Source organism: Gossypium raimondii, chromosome 8 (genome assembly GCF_025698545.1).
Source record: "Gossypium raimondii isolate GPD5lz chromosome 8, ASM2569854v1, whole genome shotgun sequence".
Lineage (NCBI taxonomy): Eukaryota > Viridiplantae > Streptophyta > Magnoliopsida > Malvales > Malvaceae > Gossypium > Gossypium raimondii.
Genome location: NC_068572.1, coordinates 35,468,332 through 35,483,966, shown reverse-complemented (window position 1 = coordinate 35,483,966; position 15,635 = coordinate 35,468,332). Strand labels below are relative to the sequence as shown.

Sequence of the window (15,635 nt, the reverse complement as noted above, 5' to 3'; positions counted from 1 at the left end):
AGGATTTTGTTTTTATTTTATTATTGAGTCCAAACATGTGGCTGCTTGAACCACTCTGTAACTTTGGACCTAATGAGCTTAACTTTGCCTTCAGCTAACTCTTAGGCAAATATAACATAAATTAAATGTTAACTTTTAAGAAAAATAAATCAATTTTTATTCGATTAATTTTATTTATTTTGTTCTCAAATTTTAGTGGTTATATTCTGAGTCGAATTCTACCATTAGTCCCATAAGTATAGTTGAACCGGTCAAGTTAATTTTACTATTAGTCCTATAGTATGCATATATTTTAAATTTAATCATTACTCTCCAATTTCATCATTTTTAATATTATACTTTACTTTACGAATTTCAAAATTTTAATCTTTATTTTTAATTTTAACGGTAATTGAAATAACAATTTTTAGTATTACGTTAGTAAGTAGATGCGTAATCGAACCGAACCAAACTTGAATAATGGTAACCTAGAGCTCAAGCTTGATTCAAACTTCAATGTTCAATACTTGACTAAAGTTCAGCCGAACATCACATTTTAAACTTGAGACATAATCAAACTACTTAAACTAAGCTGGTTCATATTCAAACTCGAGCTCATTCGTACTTAAGCTCTTCCAATATTATGAGTAAAAATATAATTTTAAAATATAAAATCATATTATATTGAAAAGCTAAATTTTGACTCGTAAGGTGTTTGAATCAAGTATTACATAGCTCAACTTTTGCTCGACCAATAACACAGTCAAGCAAAACTCAAAACAGTTTGTGAGCAGAAATAACAAGCTATCACAACACTACCATTTAATAACTACTCTGTTCTACTAATTTGCATATAGATTTAATGCTAACTTATTCTATTCTATCAACCAAGTTACTTAATACTAATAAAGCTGGTATTCCATTACCATTTAATAACTACTTCATTTAAGCGAATCAAAATATGCTCTGTACATACCTCACAGTACATTAGCCTCATCTCCACAAGTCAAGAATGTCTGGCAAAACCAGTTTTCCTTAAACAATAAGGGCGCATAGATTCAAATGTTTTCCTTTTCCCAATGAAGCTATTTCTGGGAACATTGTCAGGAAAATGGCGAAACTACAATAGGATCTCCGTTTTTTTCTTTGTTTTTTTTTTTTTTTGGTATATGAATAAATAAATGATCTGATAGAAGGCTTCAAAGTTCAAACCACTGTATAAGATTTTGCAATCATACAATACTCATCGGCAAGTAATACAATTTTCAAAGTGTACGGTTTCAGATGTGCAAGGAAAAATAATAGGGCACAATTGAGAACTTGTCCAACGTCATCTTTGATCAAGGACATAGTCCATGTGCACAAGTACTAGCACAAGTACTTGGGTTTGCTCATGATAGGGAAAATTAGAGATACCCTGGACACTGATGATTCAATCCAGAACTCACGTCATGTAAATGTGGGTCAATCCTAAAGGCAAAAGAAAGTACATTGATCTCTAGATATCAACTAGTTCGAGGGCAATAGAAGAGATTTTTGGCCGAAGCTGATAACAGGACAAGATCTCAATGGCTTACAAGGACAGATATTACTCTATATGACTGTATTTTTCCCTGCCATAAAGGAGAGGAGGGAGGTATAAGTATTCGATCACTTCATTGAAGTGAAATATAAATCCCCTTTTCAGTTTCATTATCTGTACAGTGCTATAATGATTCTTCTTTGGAGTGAAAAATAATAAAAACCAAGTACCAGAGAAACGTGTGGTGGATTCCTTTGCATTTCAGTGATCAGCATTGATTCCAAATATGCGGACCTTGTGCATGTTAGGGAACTTTGCGACCACCAGCACAAAAACAGCTAGTGTGTTGAAGAAGAGCAGCGGGTTCTGATAACCTGTTGTGTGTGAGGCAATAAGATACCTGGCAAGGAAACTGACGGGTAAGAGAAGGATGGCATTAACCATAATAAAAGAAAATATCACAGCAGTAAACAGTTGTTTAATATGCACAAAAGAGATGAACACATTATGGAATGGCATAGTGTCTAGTGAGTGAGTGATATATGAGCTTTTTCAGTCAACTGTTAAATGTCATCCTTCAAAGGAACAATGGAAAGAAGCACGCCAAAATGTCAAGACTCAAGATAAATAATGACACTGAGTGAAGAATCATGTCTAACTCAAAGTAAACAGTTCAAATTTAAATGACTAAGCAGGGTATCATGCTTTCTGAAACTTTTCATTCAAATGTTATCCAGCAAACAGAAAGTAGCAACTCTTTTTCTTCCATATTGACAAGTGTAAGCTGCAACATACTTAACATCACGAGGTAGAAATTTGATATCAATGGAGATTCATCTTCCCAAAGGGAAGCCATTGCACTAGTGGATGGCTAGTGAGGACATTTGAATGAATTTCATCTCTCTTAAATTTACTTATGTAAACTAATCCTCTGAACAATTGCAAATTGATTATATAGGAGTATACTAGGCCATACATGAGATATTCATGGTTTTGGCAATGGTTAACCACAAGTCCATAACTCACTAGGCATCAAAAAGAAAGGGATGCTTCTTAATCAGGTGAAAAGGGAAGCCTTAATGGCATTTAGTTTTTAGAGAAATCATCCTACCCATGAATAAAAATATTTCACATTTTTAGTTCCATTTCTGATAAAAGCTTATATAGTGGAAATTGAACACTTACAGCACAACGGGTACAACAGTCAAAAACTTCCTGTTTGGAGTGAGTTGCTTGCCGTTATCTATTTGCTCCCACCAAGTCAAACCATTGTAAATACCTTGGTCATCAGCAAATGGTGTTCCCTTTTTCCAGTGAAAGAAGTGATATGTAACCTAAGGTAAGACATGAATAATGCGCAACAAACTCGTTAAGAAACATAGACTGCAAAGTTGATAATACTATATTATTTATGATTGTTGTAGTAAATAGTGAAGACTATAATTTCGGTATAAGGACAAGCAAATCTCCAAATAGATTTATAATTTATTATTTCCTGAAAAGGAACAAACAAATTGATTCACATTTATAAACAGCAGTTGAAAGAACTTAAGTCTAGCCACGTAGAGAAAAGGAAAAAAGGAATGTTGGTTATTCAGATGAATCTCAAGCATGATGAGAAAAGGGAAGAGTTTTTTGGTAAATTTGCATTATATGCTTTCCTCCACTCCTCCAGAGACAGGAAAGAAAGCTATTCAGAAGAGGTGCAAAGATGTTGATAACCACAGGTGGGTGCCACTGAGCATACCCTTACGAATTAAAAATTCAAATTTCCTTTCATTCAGACAACAAGTCATCAAGAAAAGTATCAAGATAAGTAGAAAAGCATTGCACAAGTCATGACAAAGGAAAACAGATGTAATTATGAAGTCAATTAACTCTTTACAACCATCTCAAGAGGATGACAAACAATGGGTTTAGAAATACAAGATAACTAAGCATCCTGATTGATGAAGTATGGTATTATTCTATACTTCCTCATATTAGCCATGCAAGTCTATACGGCGAAAAAGAAAAGGATTAAGAAAGCCATCTATTGTACGATTGCAATTTAGAATGAATATACCATTCAAGCCAACTTTAAATTGCACCGAATTCCCATAGATAATTCAGTGCACTAGTTACCTTTGTTCCAAGTTTTTTCTTTTTTCTTTTTTTAAACAAAAGAGCCTCAAGAGTTCTATCTAACCATAAGTAGCATGCTGAGCAAGCCTAACTTATTTAATACCAAGAAAACTATCTCATGCCATCTCATTCCAAGTACTAGTTCAGTTGGTGCTGAAACTCCCCCCCCCCCCAATTATCTAAATAAACCAGCAACAGTCTTGAAGATATATGCAGCACAAAGGCCAAGAAACTGATGGAACATGCACAATTAATTCAAGAACACAATGAACAGAACAAATTATTCAGCCAAAAGAAAAAAAAAAAACAGAACAATTTAATACTAAGCTGTACTCATAGACATGGGTAAACATGCAAATTCAAAAGTCGAACTTTCTACTATTCCTCTACAACGAGCAACCAAGGTACCTGCTAAATTTCTTAAGGAAATAATCCCAAAATTTTAACAAACGCAGGGAGTTTCAATAAATCGTAAAAATCTATCAAGAAAACACACTCCCTAAGAAAATAAATATAAATATCAAATTAAAAACCAGATAAGGAATGCAACAAAAAAAAAAACCCAAGTTTTATGATTACGACAAAAAAAGAACCCAACTTTGACGAATCGAGTTGAGAGAGAGAGAGAGAGAGAAAGCTTACAAAGAAATGGATGAGATGAACAATGGTCCAAGCGATTCCCGGAGAGGTACCAAATACAGATAAAACCATGAGCCACGAAAAGAAAACGATCAAGATATAAGCGGTCCAAACCCCTGGATAGGTGAACCACTCAGTGTTCTTGTTCAGATCTGTGGGTGGCACAGCTCTCACGTACATCTTTTACTTTGGTTATTTCTCTTCTGGGCTTTCTCTTTCTTCCTCAAACAAACGGATGGGTGACTTAAGGATTGATAATGGTGAAAGATGTGCTCGTTGGTAGTGAATTGGGGTTTCACCAATTCCGTTGTTGCGAAGCGGTCGCTACAGATTTGGGGGAGTATGCGTGGATTTTTCTTTAATAAATATAGGCTTAAGCGTGTAAAAATCGCTCACACGTCCTTTTCTTTTTTCTTTTTTTTTGAAATAATCTCAGATTGGGCTAAAATAAAACTTAAAAGTTTACAAAAGAACTCAAAAAGAATGAAAAATCAACCCGTTGCTCAGCCTAGGCCCATCGGGAAGAAAAAACAAAAATATTAAATGAACAAGGAAACCTAATCACCTAGGAAATGAAAATAAAGGAAACCACTCTGCAACTCATTAATTTTGCCGTTTCCTCTGCCCAATCAGACTTAATAATCATAGCTCATCTTGTCCCTTCAATCTCAAATCACCTTCAAGACGTTTGAAAACCAAAAGCTTACCATAGTTACTTTGAAAACTGCTTTCTTCCGGAACCATCTCTTCATTTCTTCCTTACCCGGCTTCAATCTGGTTCTCTCACCCTGTCGGTGTCTGTTTGAATTTCTGCAACTCCAGGGGCTCTTCCGACTAGGTAAACTCCTCTACTACTCTTCATTGCTTCAGATGCTAGATTATGCGCAAGGCCATTTGTAGATCTTGGGGTATGCTCAAACTTACATTCCTTAAAGTATACCGAAAGCTAATGGATATCATGAATAAACGTCCTTTTCATTTTTAAAATGCAAATGAAAATGTTTTCAAACTTCTTTTCTTAAAAAAAAATAACAATTAAGCTCTTGGATTTTCTTTTATACATTCAATTAGCTATTTGAACTGTCAAAATACATCATCAATATTATTTGACAATTAGCTTTATCGTTATAGTTAAACTTAAATATTCTTAATTTTTTCAACTAAAGTCATTTCAAGTGACATGTGACAAAAAATTATAAAAATAAAAATTATTAAATTTTAATAGAAAAATATAAAAATTTATTTTAAAATGACTTTTTATAAAGTTGGAGAGTTGAATAAGTAATTATACCTTTTTTCAAAGAATTTATTTAAAAATAATTTATAAGTGAATTAAATGTGTTTGATTCTTGGGTTAAATTATAAGTATATGCCTTTTTTAAGAAATTTAAGAATTTAGGACCTTTTATTTTATATTTATGAGAAAATTTCCTTTTAGAGAGAGAAAGTGAAAGCAGTACTTTCTTAGATTTTTTTTTTTTGCGGTCGGAAATTAGAGTTTATAGGTTTATTTTTGTTTTTGTTTGCGATAGACATTGTTATAGTTTTAAGTATGTTTGAATTAAAGGTAATGTTGTGGAGCTCGGTGACCTACAAATTCCATCTGCCATGTGAGTATGAAGTCATCACTTGACAAGTCGGATCGCATTGTAACTCAAGGTCCCAGTTGACAGTGATTATGTTGGACCTGGTGCTCTAACTGTAGTATTTTTGTCAATGCACACTTGTATTTTTTTTTGAAAAGATTAGTTAATAAAATTATTCATGAATTACATTAATACTTTGTATAATGTCCTCATATGATTTTTGCACGCAAATCAAAATGGAAGCAAATGTTGCTCACTAGTTGGCTAATGTTTAACTAATACTAAGCAGTATTATGTGATCAGATCGCAATACAGAAAGACAACATGTATTAGTATACAAACCTAAAAATGTTTTTAGTCTAATCGAAAACGAGCAAACCGATTGAAAGACTAATATATCGTCTATCAAGTTCAATTATGAAGATATTTTGTCTTGGGTATCGGAGTAGATGACTCCCAGAAGATAGAGACATGTGTGACTGATTAGACTGACAGTACATTAGACAAGACCCAAGAAGAATAGATCTCGAATTTGTTTATAGATTTATTCACTTGTGACGTTCATAGTGTGGCATACCTAAATCTTGAGTGGATAACGGTTTATATATGCATGACTCGTACACTTTGATATAAGTAAAAACCTAAGATCGAATAGATAATGAACCAATAGTTGGTGCGTTGGGTGTACAACTTCTACAATATGTAGCGTCATTCACAACAGTGGAATTCATAACCCGAGACATGGGTAAATGATATCCTCTCATTAACATTACATGTTTGATGAAAAGTAAATGTGGTTAGGGTCATTCGTCTTTGAGAGGAATGACTTGATTACTATTTTATAGTCATTGACTTTTTAAGAAGGAAGATGTAATGGTTACTATGAGATAAAATAAGATCATATTGAGAGAATGGATATTGTCTAAAAGAGATTAAATATATCCTATAAGGGTAACACACTTATGACAAGGTCATTAGATAATCACTAATCGAGTTACTTTCGTAATGGTATGTCATTGGGGAGAGCTCAATCACGATACTATAGTAGAATGACTTCATGGCTAAATGAGTTTATAATTAATAAGCGAAAAGCTGGAACTTAATTATAAATCATTTGAGCATCAATTGCATATGTCCAATCGGTCCATCTATTAGCTTGTTGAAACTAGAAATGAATTGCGTGTTAAATCAAAATGAATAGAATGAGTAGAAATGGAGAAATGGAAAATATTTAGGAAATTATTATGGTTTTCTCCAAAATGAAAATAGAGAAAATGGAATCATTTGAAAATGAATGTGATTTTCTCAAAATGGAAATGAGAATGAAAATGAGAAATGAATTCATTTAGAAATGAACAAGGAATTCTCAAAAGTGATCGAAAGATTGAGTTTATGTTTTGAGCTATTTTAAAGCCCAAAATGAAAATAAACCATACAATCATAGTGAATAAGTTGAATGGTGAAATATTAAATATAGTTTCTCGTAAAATTTATCAATGGTAAAATTTTCATAATTTTACCAAGGATAAAATTGAGATGAGAAAATTATTTAATATAAATATATTGAAGTTTATTTTTGGGAAATAGAAAAAAATATTGGGTTGGATCAGATTATTGGGTTAAAAGCCCAAAAAGTACTTCTAATTGGACCTGATATGGAAGAGATCCAAAAGCCATTTATGTAATAAGGGGGGACAGCAAACCCTAGTATATTTAACTAGGGTTGTCTCCCCCTACATCCTAGTTGAACTAGGATTTTGTTTTCATAATTGAAATAAACTTCTCTAGTTCAACAAGGGTTCTACATTCTCTTCCTATAAATAGATGGCACCAATAGGGCTATTAACACACAACTTCCAGATATTGTTATTTTGCCCAAAAATAGATAGACTTTTATTCTCTAAGAATTAAATATATTTTTTGGAATAACGATTCTATCAGTTTCTATTTTAAAGAGAGAATTTTTGTTTTCACAAAAAAAAATAGAAAACTATTTCTATTATTTGTGTTTGATTCGTTTTGTTCGAGCCCACACTTGAAGCAATTTGTGGTACGAGAATAGTGAAGAATGGTTGAAAGCAAGGAACGACATAGATCCGTCTATCCAAAAAAACAAGTACGATTTTGATCTGAGGTTTATTGGTATAAATATCATAAACCAGGTCAATTTTCAAAATTTTTATTTTCTGCTATGCAAGAAAATCATTTCGAACCAAATTTTTTTCCAACAATTGGTATTAGAGCTATGGTTGTACTATGTTTATAGTGTAAACTAAGACCAAAATTCTCTCTCTTCTTTATGTATAATTATATTTGATAAGATGTGATATCCTTATAATTATATACATGTTTAAGGGAATGTATGCGAAGGAATGTATGATATTACTTTGTTATTTTATTATTATGGATGATAAAGTAATTACGCCAAACTTGTGATTCTTAGAAATTTAAATGTAATTTTTTATTATTTCGGGCATGTATATTTTAGATCGTGGACTATCATCTTCACGTAAGGTTTTATTTTATCATTTATTTAGAAACCTAAAAAATTGATACGCATTCAAACTGATCGAGATGATGTAAACCCGACCCACTAAACCAAGTGAAGGCCGATGATGGTCTGGTGGCAACGATCCAGCGATGGCCGGTAGCAGAAAGATGGTGAAGACAAAAACGTGAACTAGTACCGCAACAGAAGCCCGTGGATGCAAAATTGAAGAACCAAAGTATGCTTTGGGGTGAATTTTTTAATTTTGCAATTCTTTTCGATGATGGAATCATGGAAAATTTGGCTGGTCAGAGTCGTTTAATTTTATGAGATACGCATGATGATAATTATATACCTATGAATGTATATTCACGCATATATAAGATAAGCATTCCATATAGATTAAGGGAGAATGTCACATGTACTTGTATATTGATCATTCATTATTGAAACTAGATGTTAAAAACCTTGTATTTTTTTGAAATATTGAGTAGGAGGTCTTAAAACAATACCTATAGCCTCCATCATGGTATCTTATGATGACATGGAAATTTAACTACCCAACTATAGGATTGTCATGTGGATCTCACTGATGAGATTTCCTGAAAGTAAGTAGAACTCTCTTATAACCGTATAATAGTTGGACCGGCCTTTGTGGTAGGTACTATTATACGATATTTAAAGAAGTTCTATCTTCAAAGAGGACAACTAGTCACAGCATGTTACTCGATGAGATTGTCCCACAATGACTCATTTGTGGTGCATGATGCAATAAGTGTTGAGTTAATAGTTATACACTCAAGATCTTCTAGTTAAATAACTCCCCACGGAGCTCTACTTAAGTTAGAATGATGGCCAAACATTACACGATTATTAGTACACGTGAATGCCTAAAGAATTAGGTTAATACACTAATTAGATGAAAATACATATTCTTACTAGTTGATCATGATCAGCCCATGGTGGCTTGATACAATGGGTGTAGGAATTATCATTGCAATGGCTTACAAATGTTTTCACGGTTTAATGTAAGGCGCATGCATCATCTTAATGCATATCATAATGTTGGAAAACATTTTCAAACATTTGCTTAATACAAAGATATTAATATATGAATGTTTTGTTTTCAATTTGAAAATAACACCAACTCCCTTATTAAACATACTCACTAAAAAGAAACTGAAGGAAATAATTATAAGGAATAGAAAAAGAACCTGATAATTGTCCTGAGCTGTGAGAAATTAAAATAAAATTTGATAATAAATGCCTACCGGCCACTCAAGTTGAGGCTAGAAAACGTTGGGAGGAGTATAATGAGATAGATCATTGTTGTATGCTGGCAAGCGTGACCAGCACCTTATATAAGCAACTTGAGAGCTGTAAGACTGGCAAAACTATTCTAGATAAGCTAGAAGACATGTTCGAATGCCAACCTACCATGGCTCGACAATCTGCTATAACTAGCTTGATTAATGCCCAACAAAAGCCTAGTACTCTGGTTAAAGACCATATGATAACTCTTGTAGGATATTTTGCCAAGGCCATGGACAATGAGGCTAATTTGGACCAGAACACTCAAATTGAAATGGTGTTCAAGCGTTTGTCCAAGGAATTTTCTGGCTTTCAGGCTGCATGTAACCTTGGCAACAAAAACCTGACACTTACACAACTCATAAAGGAGTTACAATCTTATGAGTTGGTGTTGAATGGTAGTCAGTTGGTTTGAAGAGCAGAAGCAAATATAGCTAATACTTCTTCTTCAAAAGGAAAGATAAAGCGCGCTAAGAAAGGTAAGACTAAGGTCTCTTGGCCAACACAAGTGGAAAGGAAGAGAACTAGAAAGCCTAAAGACTTATCTAAGTCTAAATGCTTCTTCTGTAGTAAAAAAAAGAAATTTCAAGAAAAACTGTAAAGAGTAAAAGGAATCTACCAAAACCAAATGTATGGAACTCTTTATAATAGAAGCTTGTTTAGTGGAGGATTCAATAGACTACTGGGTCATTGATTCAGGAGCCACTAATCATGTTTGTGTTTCGCTACAAGGGTTTGAGGAGACAAAATACCTTAGAGATAAGAATCTATTGTTACAAACTGGAAACGAGACAACTATGGCAGTTAAATCAGTGAAAGATGTACATCTTTATTTTGATGATTTTAGAAAGTTATTTTGAAAGACGTTTTTTACGTACCAAGTTCCAAAAGAAACTTAATTTCAGTTGCATGTTTATATAAAGACGACTTGACCGTGACTTTTAATAATGGAATTGCAATATTTTGAAATCACAATCTTATCTTAATGGATGGATGTCAAATAATATCTATTTGATCTAACCAAATGCATGCACATTAATTGAGACTGAAATATTGAATAAGAAACTTAAAACTTCTCACTCTAATAAGGCGTATCTTTGGCATTTAAGACTTGGTCATATTAACCAAGAAAGAGCACCTAGACTTGTGAAAGTTGGCATCTTAAGTTTGCTTAAAGAATTTGATCTTCCATAATGTGAATCTTGCTTGAAAGGAAAAATGACCAAGCGATCTTTTAATGCAAAAGAACGAGGGCTATAGAAACCCCAAAACTTGTGCAGACTGACGTATGTGGCCCCATGACTGTCAATGTAAGAAGGGGTTACAAATATAATGTAACTTTTATTGATGATTATTACAAATATGGGTATGTGTACCTAATGCACCGCAAGAGTGAAACCTTTGATAAATTCAAAAAGTTTTGTGCCGAAGTGGAGAAATAACTAGGTTTACCCATAAAGGTACTTCGGTCTGGTCGAGATGGGGAGTATTTATTAGATGAGTTTTTAGGTACCTCATAGAGAATGGAATCTTATCCCAATTGATCGTGTCAGGAACTCCACAATAGAATGGTGTGGTAGAGAGAAAGAATCGAACATTATTAGACATAGTACGGTCGATGTTAAGGTATTTGAAGTTGTCAATCTCTTCTTGGAGATATGTGGTACAAATGACTTACTATATTCTGAATGATGTCTAACTAAGGCAACATCTGTAACGCCCTAAAATTATAAGAATTTAATTTCTGCATGTTATGACACAAATTGCTTATCTGCTTTAATGGCTAAGTGATTTGGGTGTGTATGGGAGTGTTTGAGAAGCTTGGGTTCAAGTCTTGGCTTTTGCAGAATTTTTAATTTTTCTCTTAAATGAACCTGAACGCTAGTAGATAGGTTTTAAAAATATTAGTGTTTGCTTTATGACACAAAATGAGCCTGTGGTCTAGTGGTAGGTGGCGTGTGAAGTATTCTTGAGGTCTGGGGTTCTAGTCCTAGGGTGTGCAATGAATTGTTATTTTGTTGCTTGAGCCCTGTAAGTGGCAGAGTTGGAGTGAAATACTGCCGAAGGAAGTTTAAATTGGTCATGAAGGAAGTTGAAGAGAAAACGGTGGAGTAATAAGGGGAGAGAATAGTGGAGGAAATCAAGGGATGGTTGAGAGGGAGAGCTGTGCCAATTTGGGGCACTGGTTCTCAAGGTTTCGACTAGGCTTGTGCTGAATTAGTCACTAAGCAGTAGAAGCTTTCGGTTTTGGGGAGTTTCTGTAAAAGTTTTCGCCAACTTCGGGTTACTCTCTTTTCCCGTTAAGTGTACATTTTGGCAAATATCGAACTTGTTTCTGCTCATCTTCTCTTTTTCTTTTTTTGGTCGAAACTCTCCCCTCTCTTCTCTTCTTCTGCTGCCGAAAGCTCCTCTCATTCTCCCCTCTTCATTTAGTTGTTCTTCTTTTCTCATCCTTCCTTCCCGACTTGATTCTTTCTTCCCTTTTTGGCCGAACCCTTCTCTCTCCTTGTGGCCGAATGTCACAACTATCCTCCCCCACCTTTCCTTTTCTTTTTCCTTCTCACTTATTCGATTTTCCCCAATCAACTCCTCCCCCTCTTATTTCCTCTGATCGTTGAATTCCCCTTCCTTTTTAGGGCCAATCGTTGGGCTACTTCTCGTGGTCGTACTCTCGCTCGTTGGGTAAGTATAACAAAATAAGTGATTCCCCTTAACAAGTCAACTTAAGTGCTTACCAATTACTGTTGGTGCTTCGGAATCTCGTGAAGGGACGAGGGTTGGCAAATACCTGACTAAGCAAACCGTTCTTCTTCGCTCGATCGAAGTTGGGTAAGTGAGCGGTCATAACAACATAAGTTTAATTAATTGTATAACTGTGCAGTCGATTAACGAAGTTTGATTGCCAAATATAGGTTCGGGATCTGTGGATTTAACGTATCTTCACATTCAGGTGTATATCCACACCACCTCTACCGCGAATTGGTAAAAGTCGAAAAGTTAAAACATGACAATCGAGGCCACATGAGCATGCGATCGCTCGTGCAGAAAACCGAGCCCACGAAACTGGGCGTTGGACTGTAAAGGCCTCCATGGGCGTTTCCATGGGCTTGGGCCAGAAAATTACCAAAATACCCCCATAGGGTAAAATTATCGAAATACCCTTGAAGGGTAAAATTATCGAAATACCCTCGAAGGGAAAAATTATTGAAATACCCTCAAAGGGTAAAATTACTGAAATACCCTTATAGGGTAAAATTACCGAAATACCCCCATAAGGTAAAATTACCAAAATACCCATAAGGGTAAAATTACCAAAATAACCTTGAAGAGTAAAATTATCGAAAACCCTCGAAGGGTAAAATCACCAAAATACCCTCGAAGGGTAAAATTATCGAAATACCCTTGAAGGGTAAAATTACTGAAATACCCCAATATGGTAAAATTATTAAAATATCCTTGAAGGGTAAAATTACTAAAATACCCCCGAAGGGTAAAATTACCAAAATACCCTCAAAGGGTAAAATAACTAAAATACCCTCGAAGGGTAAAATGACCGAAATACCCCCATAGGGTAAAATGAATGATATACCCTAAGAGTTGGAAAATGTAAATGATTGTTTTGCTCTATGATATATGTAAATGATTGTTACTGAATATGATATACTGTATACACGTATGATTTATGACATGACATTCTATATGGGGTTAGGATTCTGATAAAGGGGAAGTATATTGTAGTGGTGGCTTTGCCACAAATACTGTTACTGGCAGCTTTGCATTATTATTACTGGTAGTTTTACTACGATATTGGTGTGTTGGCTGGGTGAGTCAATTTTATCCGCACATGGTGTGTTGGTGGTACGGAGTGGTATTGGCTGGATTGGGATGGGTTACATCACTGCATTGTACGTTTTACTGTATTGGGCTAAGGCCCACATTGTTACTGTATTTGGCTAAGGCCCACGCTATTACTGTAATGGGCTAAGGCCCACATTGTACTGATATTGTATAGGGCTCAAGCCCAGATTGATTCTGCATTTTTCATAGTGATTGTTTAGAAGGGGATTACACACTGAGTTTCGTAAACTCACCCTCTCCTTTAACTGTGCAGGTAATCCTCAGCCATAAGTGATTAGGTGCTGCGAGGGACTCAGAGATGGCCACACAATCAGTATTTTTCATATATGTTTTTATTCTAATTTAAATAATAGGTTGGGTTCTGTTTCTGTAATAAGGCCTTTAATTTGGTTTTAAATTTTAATTGGGTTTTTACTTTCATATTTTATACTGCTAGTTAGTTGAAAGTGAATTTTCGAAACAATTACTATTTTCAAAGACACGAGCTTTATACATTAGAATTTTTAAAATGCTTCAGCATTTTAAATCAATTTAATATAACAAAAAGCAGTTAACAAGGCAAACAGATGTTTAAGTGTTTCGTTAGATATTAATAAGAGGTTTCCAAAATTAAGAAACAAGTTTGTCAACAAGCCAAATTTTGAGAGACACTTCAATGTGACCTACCAGATACGGCCATAACGTCTAGGTTGGGTGTGGGGTGTTACATTTAGTGGTATCAGAGTTAGGTTGCAAAACTCAGCTGTGGAATGAGTTTTGAACAAAATTTAAAATTTATGGAAAACTATTTTGAATTATTTTTGAAGGTTACAAGTGTGGCACACTGAGTCTCCAGCACCGAATCTATAAGTTTCTATAAGTTATAGACTGTTTAAACTAAAATATGTTGAGAGATTACTATAGAGAGTAGGACTGTACTGAAACTTTTAAATTAGAGAAAACTGAGACTGTAAAAAAACTGGAAACTATAGGGAGACTCTTGAATTACGAAAACAAACTCATTTCTTGCTTTTCATAAGACATCTGTTAATAATTACTGGAATTGTAAACTAATGCATAAAACTTCGTAAACAGATTATACGTTATTCGATATGAGCACTAGGGGTACTCGCGGAAAGGGTACACGAGGCCGTGGTAGAGGCTGAGAAAGTGCTAGAGCTGGGTCTTCAGCGTCAGGCCACATGCCTAATGTTGAGGCTAGAGAGGCACCAGCTTCACCGGTGACTGAGTCGGGATCATACGATCGAGCGGCTGGGGATGATGCACTATCCCAAGCTATGCTCCGTATTCTGGAAAGGGTCGCAGGGACCAATACAGGTGCTATAGGCCATGGGTCAATTTCAGAACGGCTCTGGTCGAATGGAGTAGAAATTTTTAGGGTTATTTCTGGAGTAGCCCCTAATGTGGCAAAATACTACTTGGAAGCCACAGAAAGAATAATGGATGACCTCAACTGTACCTCTGAGCAAATGCTAAAAGGTGCAGTGTCTTTACTGCAAAATGAAGCCTATCAGTGGTGGCTTACTGTGAGAGAAGGTACTTAGGCTGACCGATTAACGTGGGATTTCTTTAAATCAGCTTTTCAAGGAAAGTATGATGGCGCAAGTTATGTGGACGCCCGAAGAAAGGAATTCTTGAGTTTGATTCAAGGGAATAAAACCGTGGCTGAATATGAGGCAGAGTTTCTGCGATTGAGTTGTTATGCTCATGGAATAGTGGCGACAGAATATGAACGCTTTGTGCGATTTGAGGATGGCCTCCGGGATGAGTTACAAGTCTTGATAGCTCCGTAGAGGGAGTGAGACTTTGCTGCCCTTATGGAAAAGGTAAAAATCACCGAGGATGTGAAGCGCTCTGAGCGCCAAAACTGTGAGAAAGATAGGGGCAGGTTTATGAGGGATTCAGAGCCTTCAAGCTCTTCTGGAAGGCCTAAAAAGAAGGCTAGGTTTGATGGGCCAGTTAGAGCTGGGGTTTCTGTTGCAAGACCACAGCTTTGTGCTGATTGCGGGAGACATCATCTGGGTGAGTGTTGGAAGAAGATTGGGGCATGTTTCAGATGTGGGTCTAAGGATCATCAAGTTAAGGATTGTCCTCAGAGGCCTACTCAGATGCAAGTCTGCAGTCGTGG

The 15,635-nt window shown here is 35.2% G+C and overlaps 2 protein-coding genes across 3 annotated transcripts; one reads left to right on the top strand and one right to left on the bottom strand.

Moving 5' to 3' along the window:
- Positions 1–1,171: 1,171 nt before the first annotated feature.
- On the bottom strand, positions 1,172–4,617 carry LOC105791317 (uncharacterized). Of its 2 annotated transcripts, XM_012619348.2 has the most exons (4): positions 4,268–4,617; positions 2,687–2,835; positions 1,732–1,901; positions 1,172–1,592 (listed from the first exon to the last, which is right to left on the bottom strand). In XM_012619348.2, the coding sequence occupies exons 1-3, from the start codon at positions 4,442–4,444 to the stop codon at positions 1,763–1,765; spliced, it is 465 nt and encodes a 154-aa protein (XP_012474802.1). In that variant the 5' UTR covers positions 4,445–4,617; the 3' UTR covers positions 1,172–1,592; positions 1,732–1,762. The 2 variants fall into 2 exon arrangements, with proteins under 2 accessions (XP_012474802.1, XP_012474801.1); XM_012619347.2 differs by having other exon boundaries at positions 1,172–1,901.
- Positions 4,618–14,688: 10,071 nt separating this feature from the next.
- On the top strand, positions 14,689–15,300 carry LOC105793274 (uncharacterized). Its single transcript, XM_012622198.1, has 2 exons — positions 14,689–15,043; positions 15,086–15,300. Exons 1-2 carry the CDS (start codon positions 14,689–14,691, stop codon positions 15,298–15,300), a joined length of 570 nt encoding a protein of 189 aa, XP_012477652.1.
- Positions 15,301–15,635: the final 335 nt, after the last annotated feature.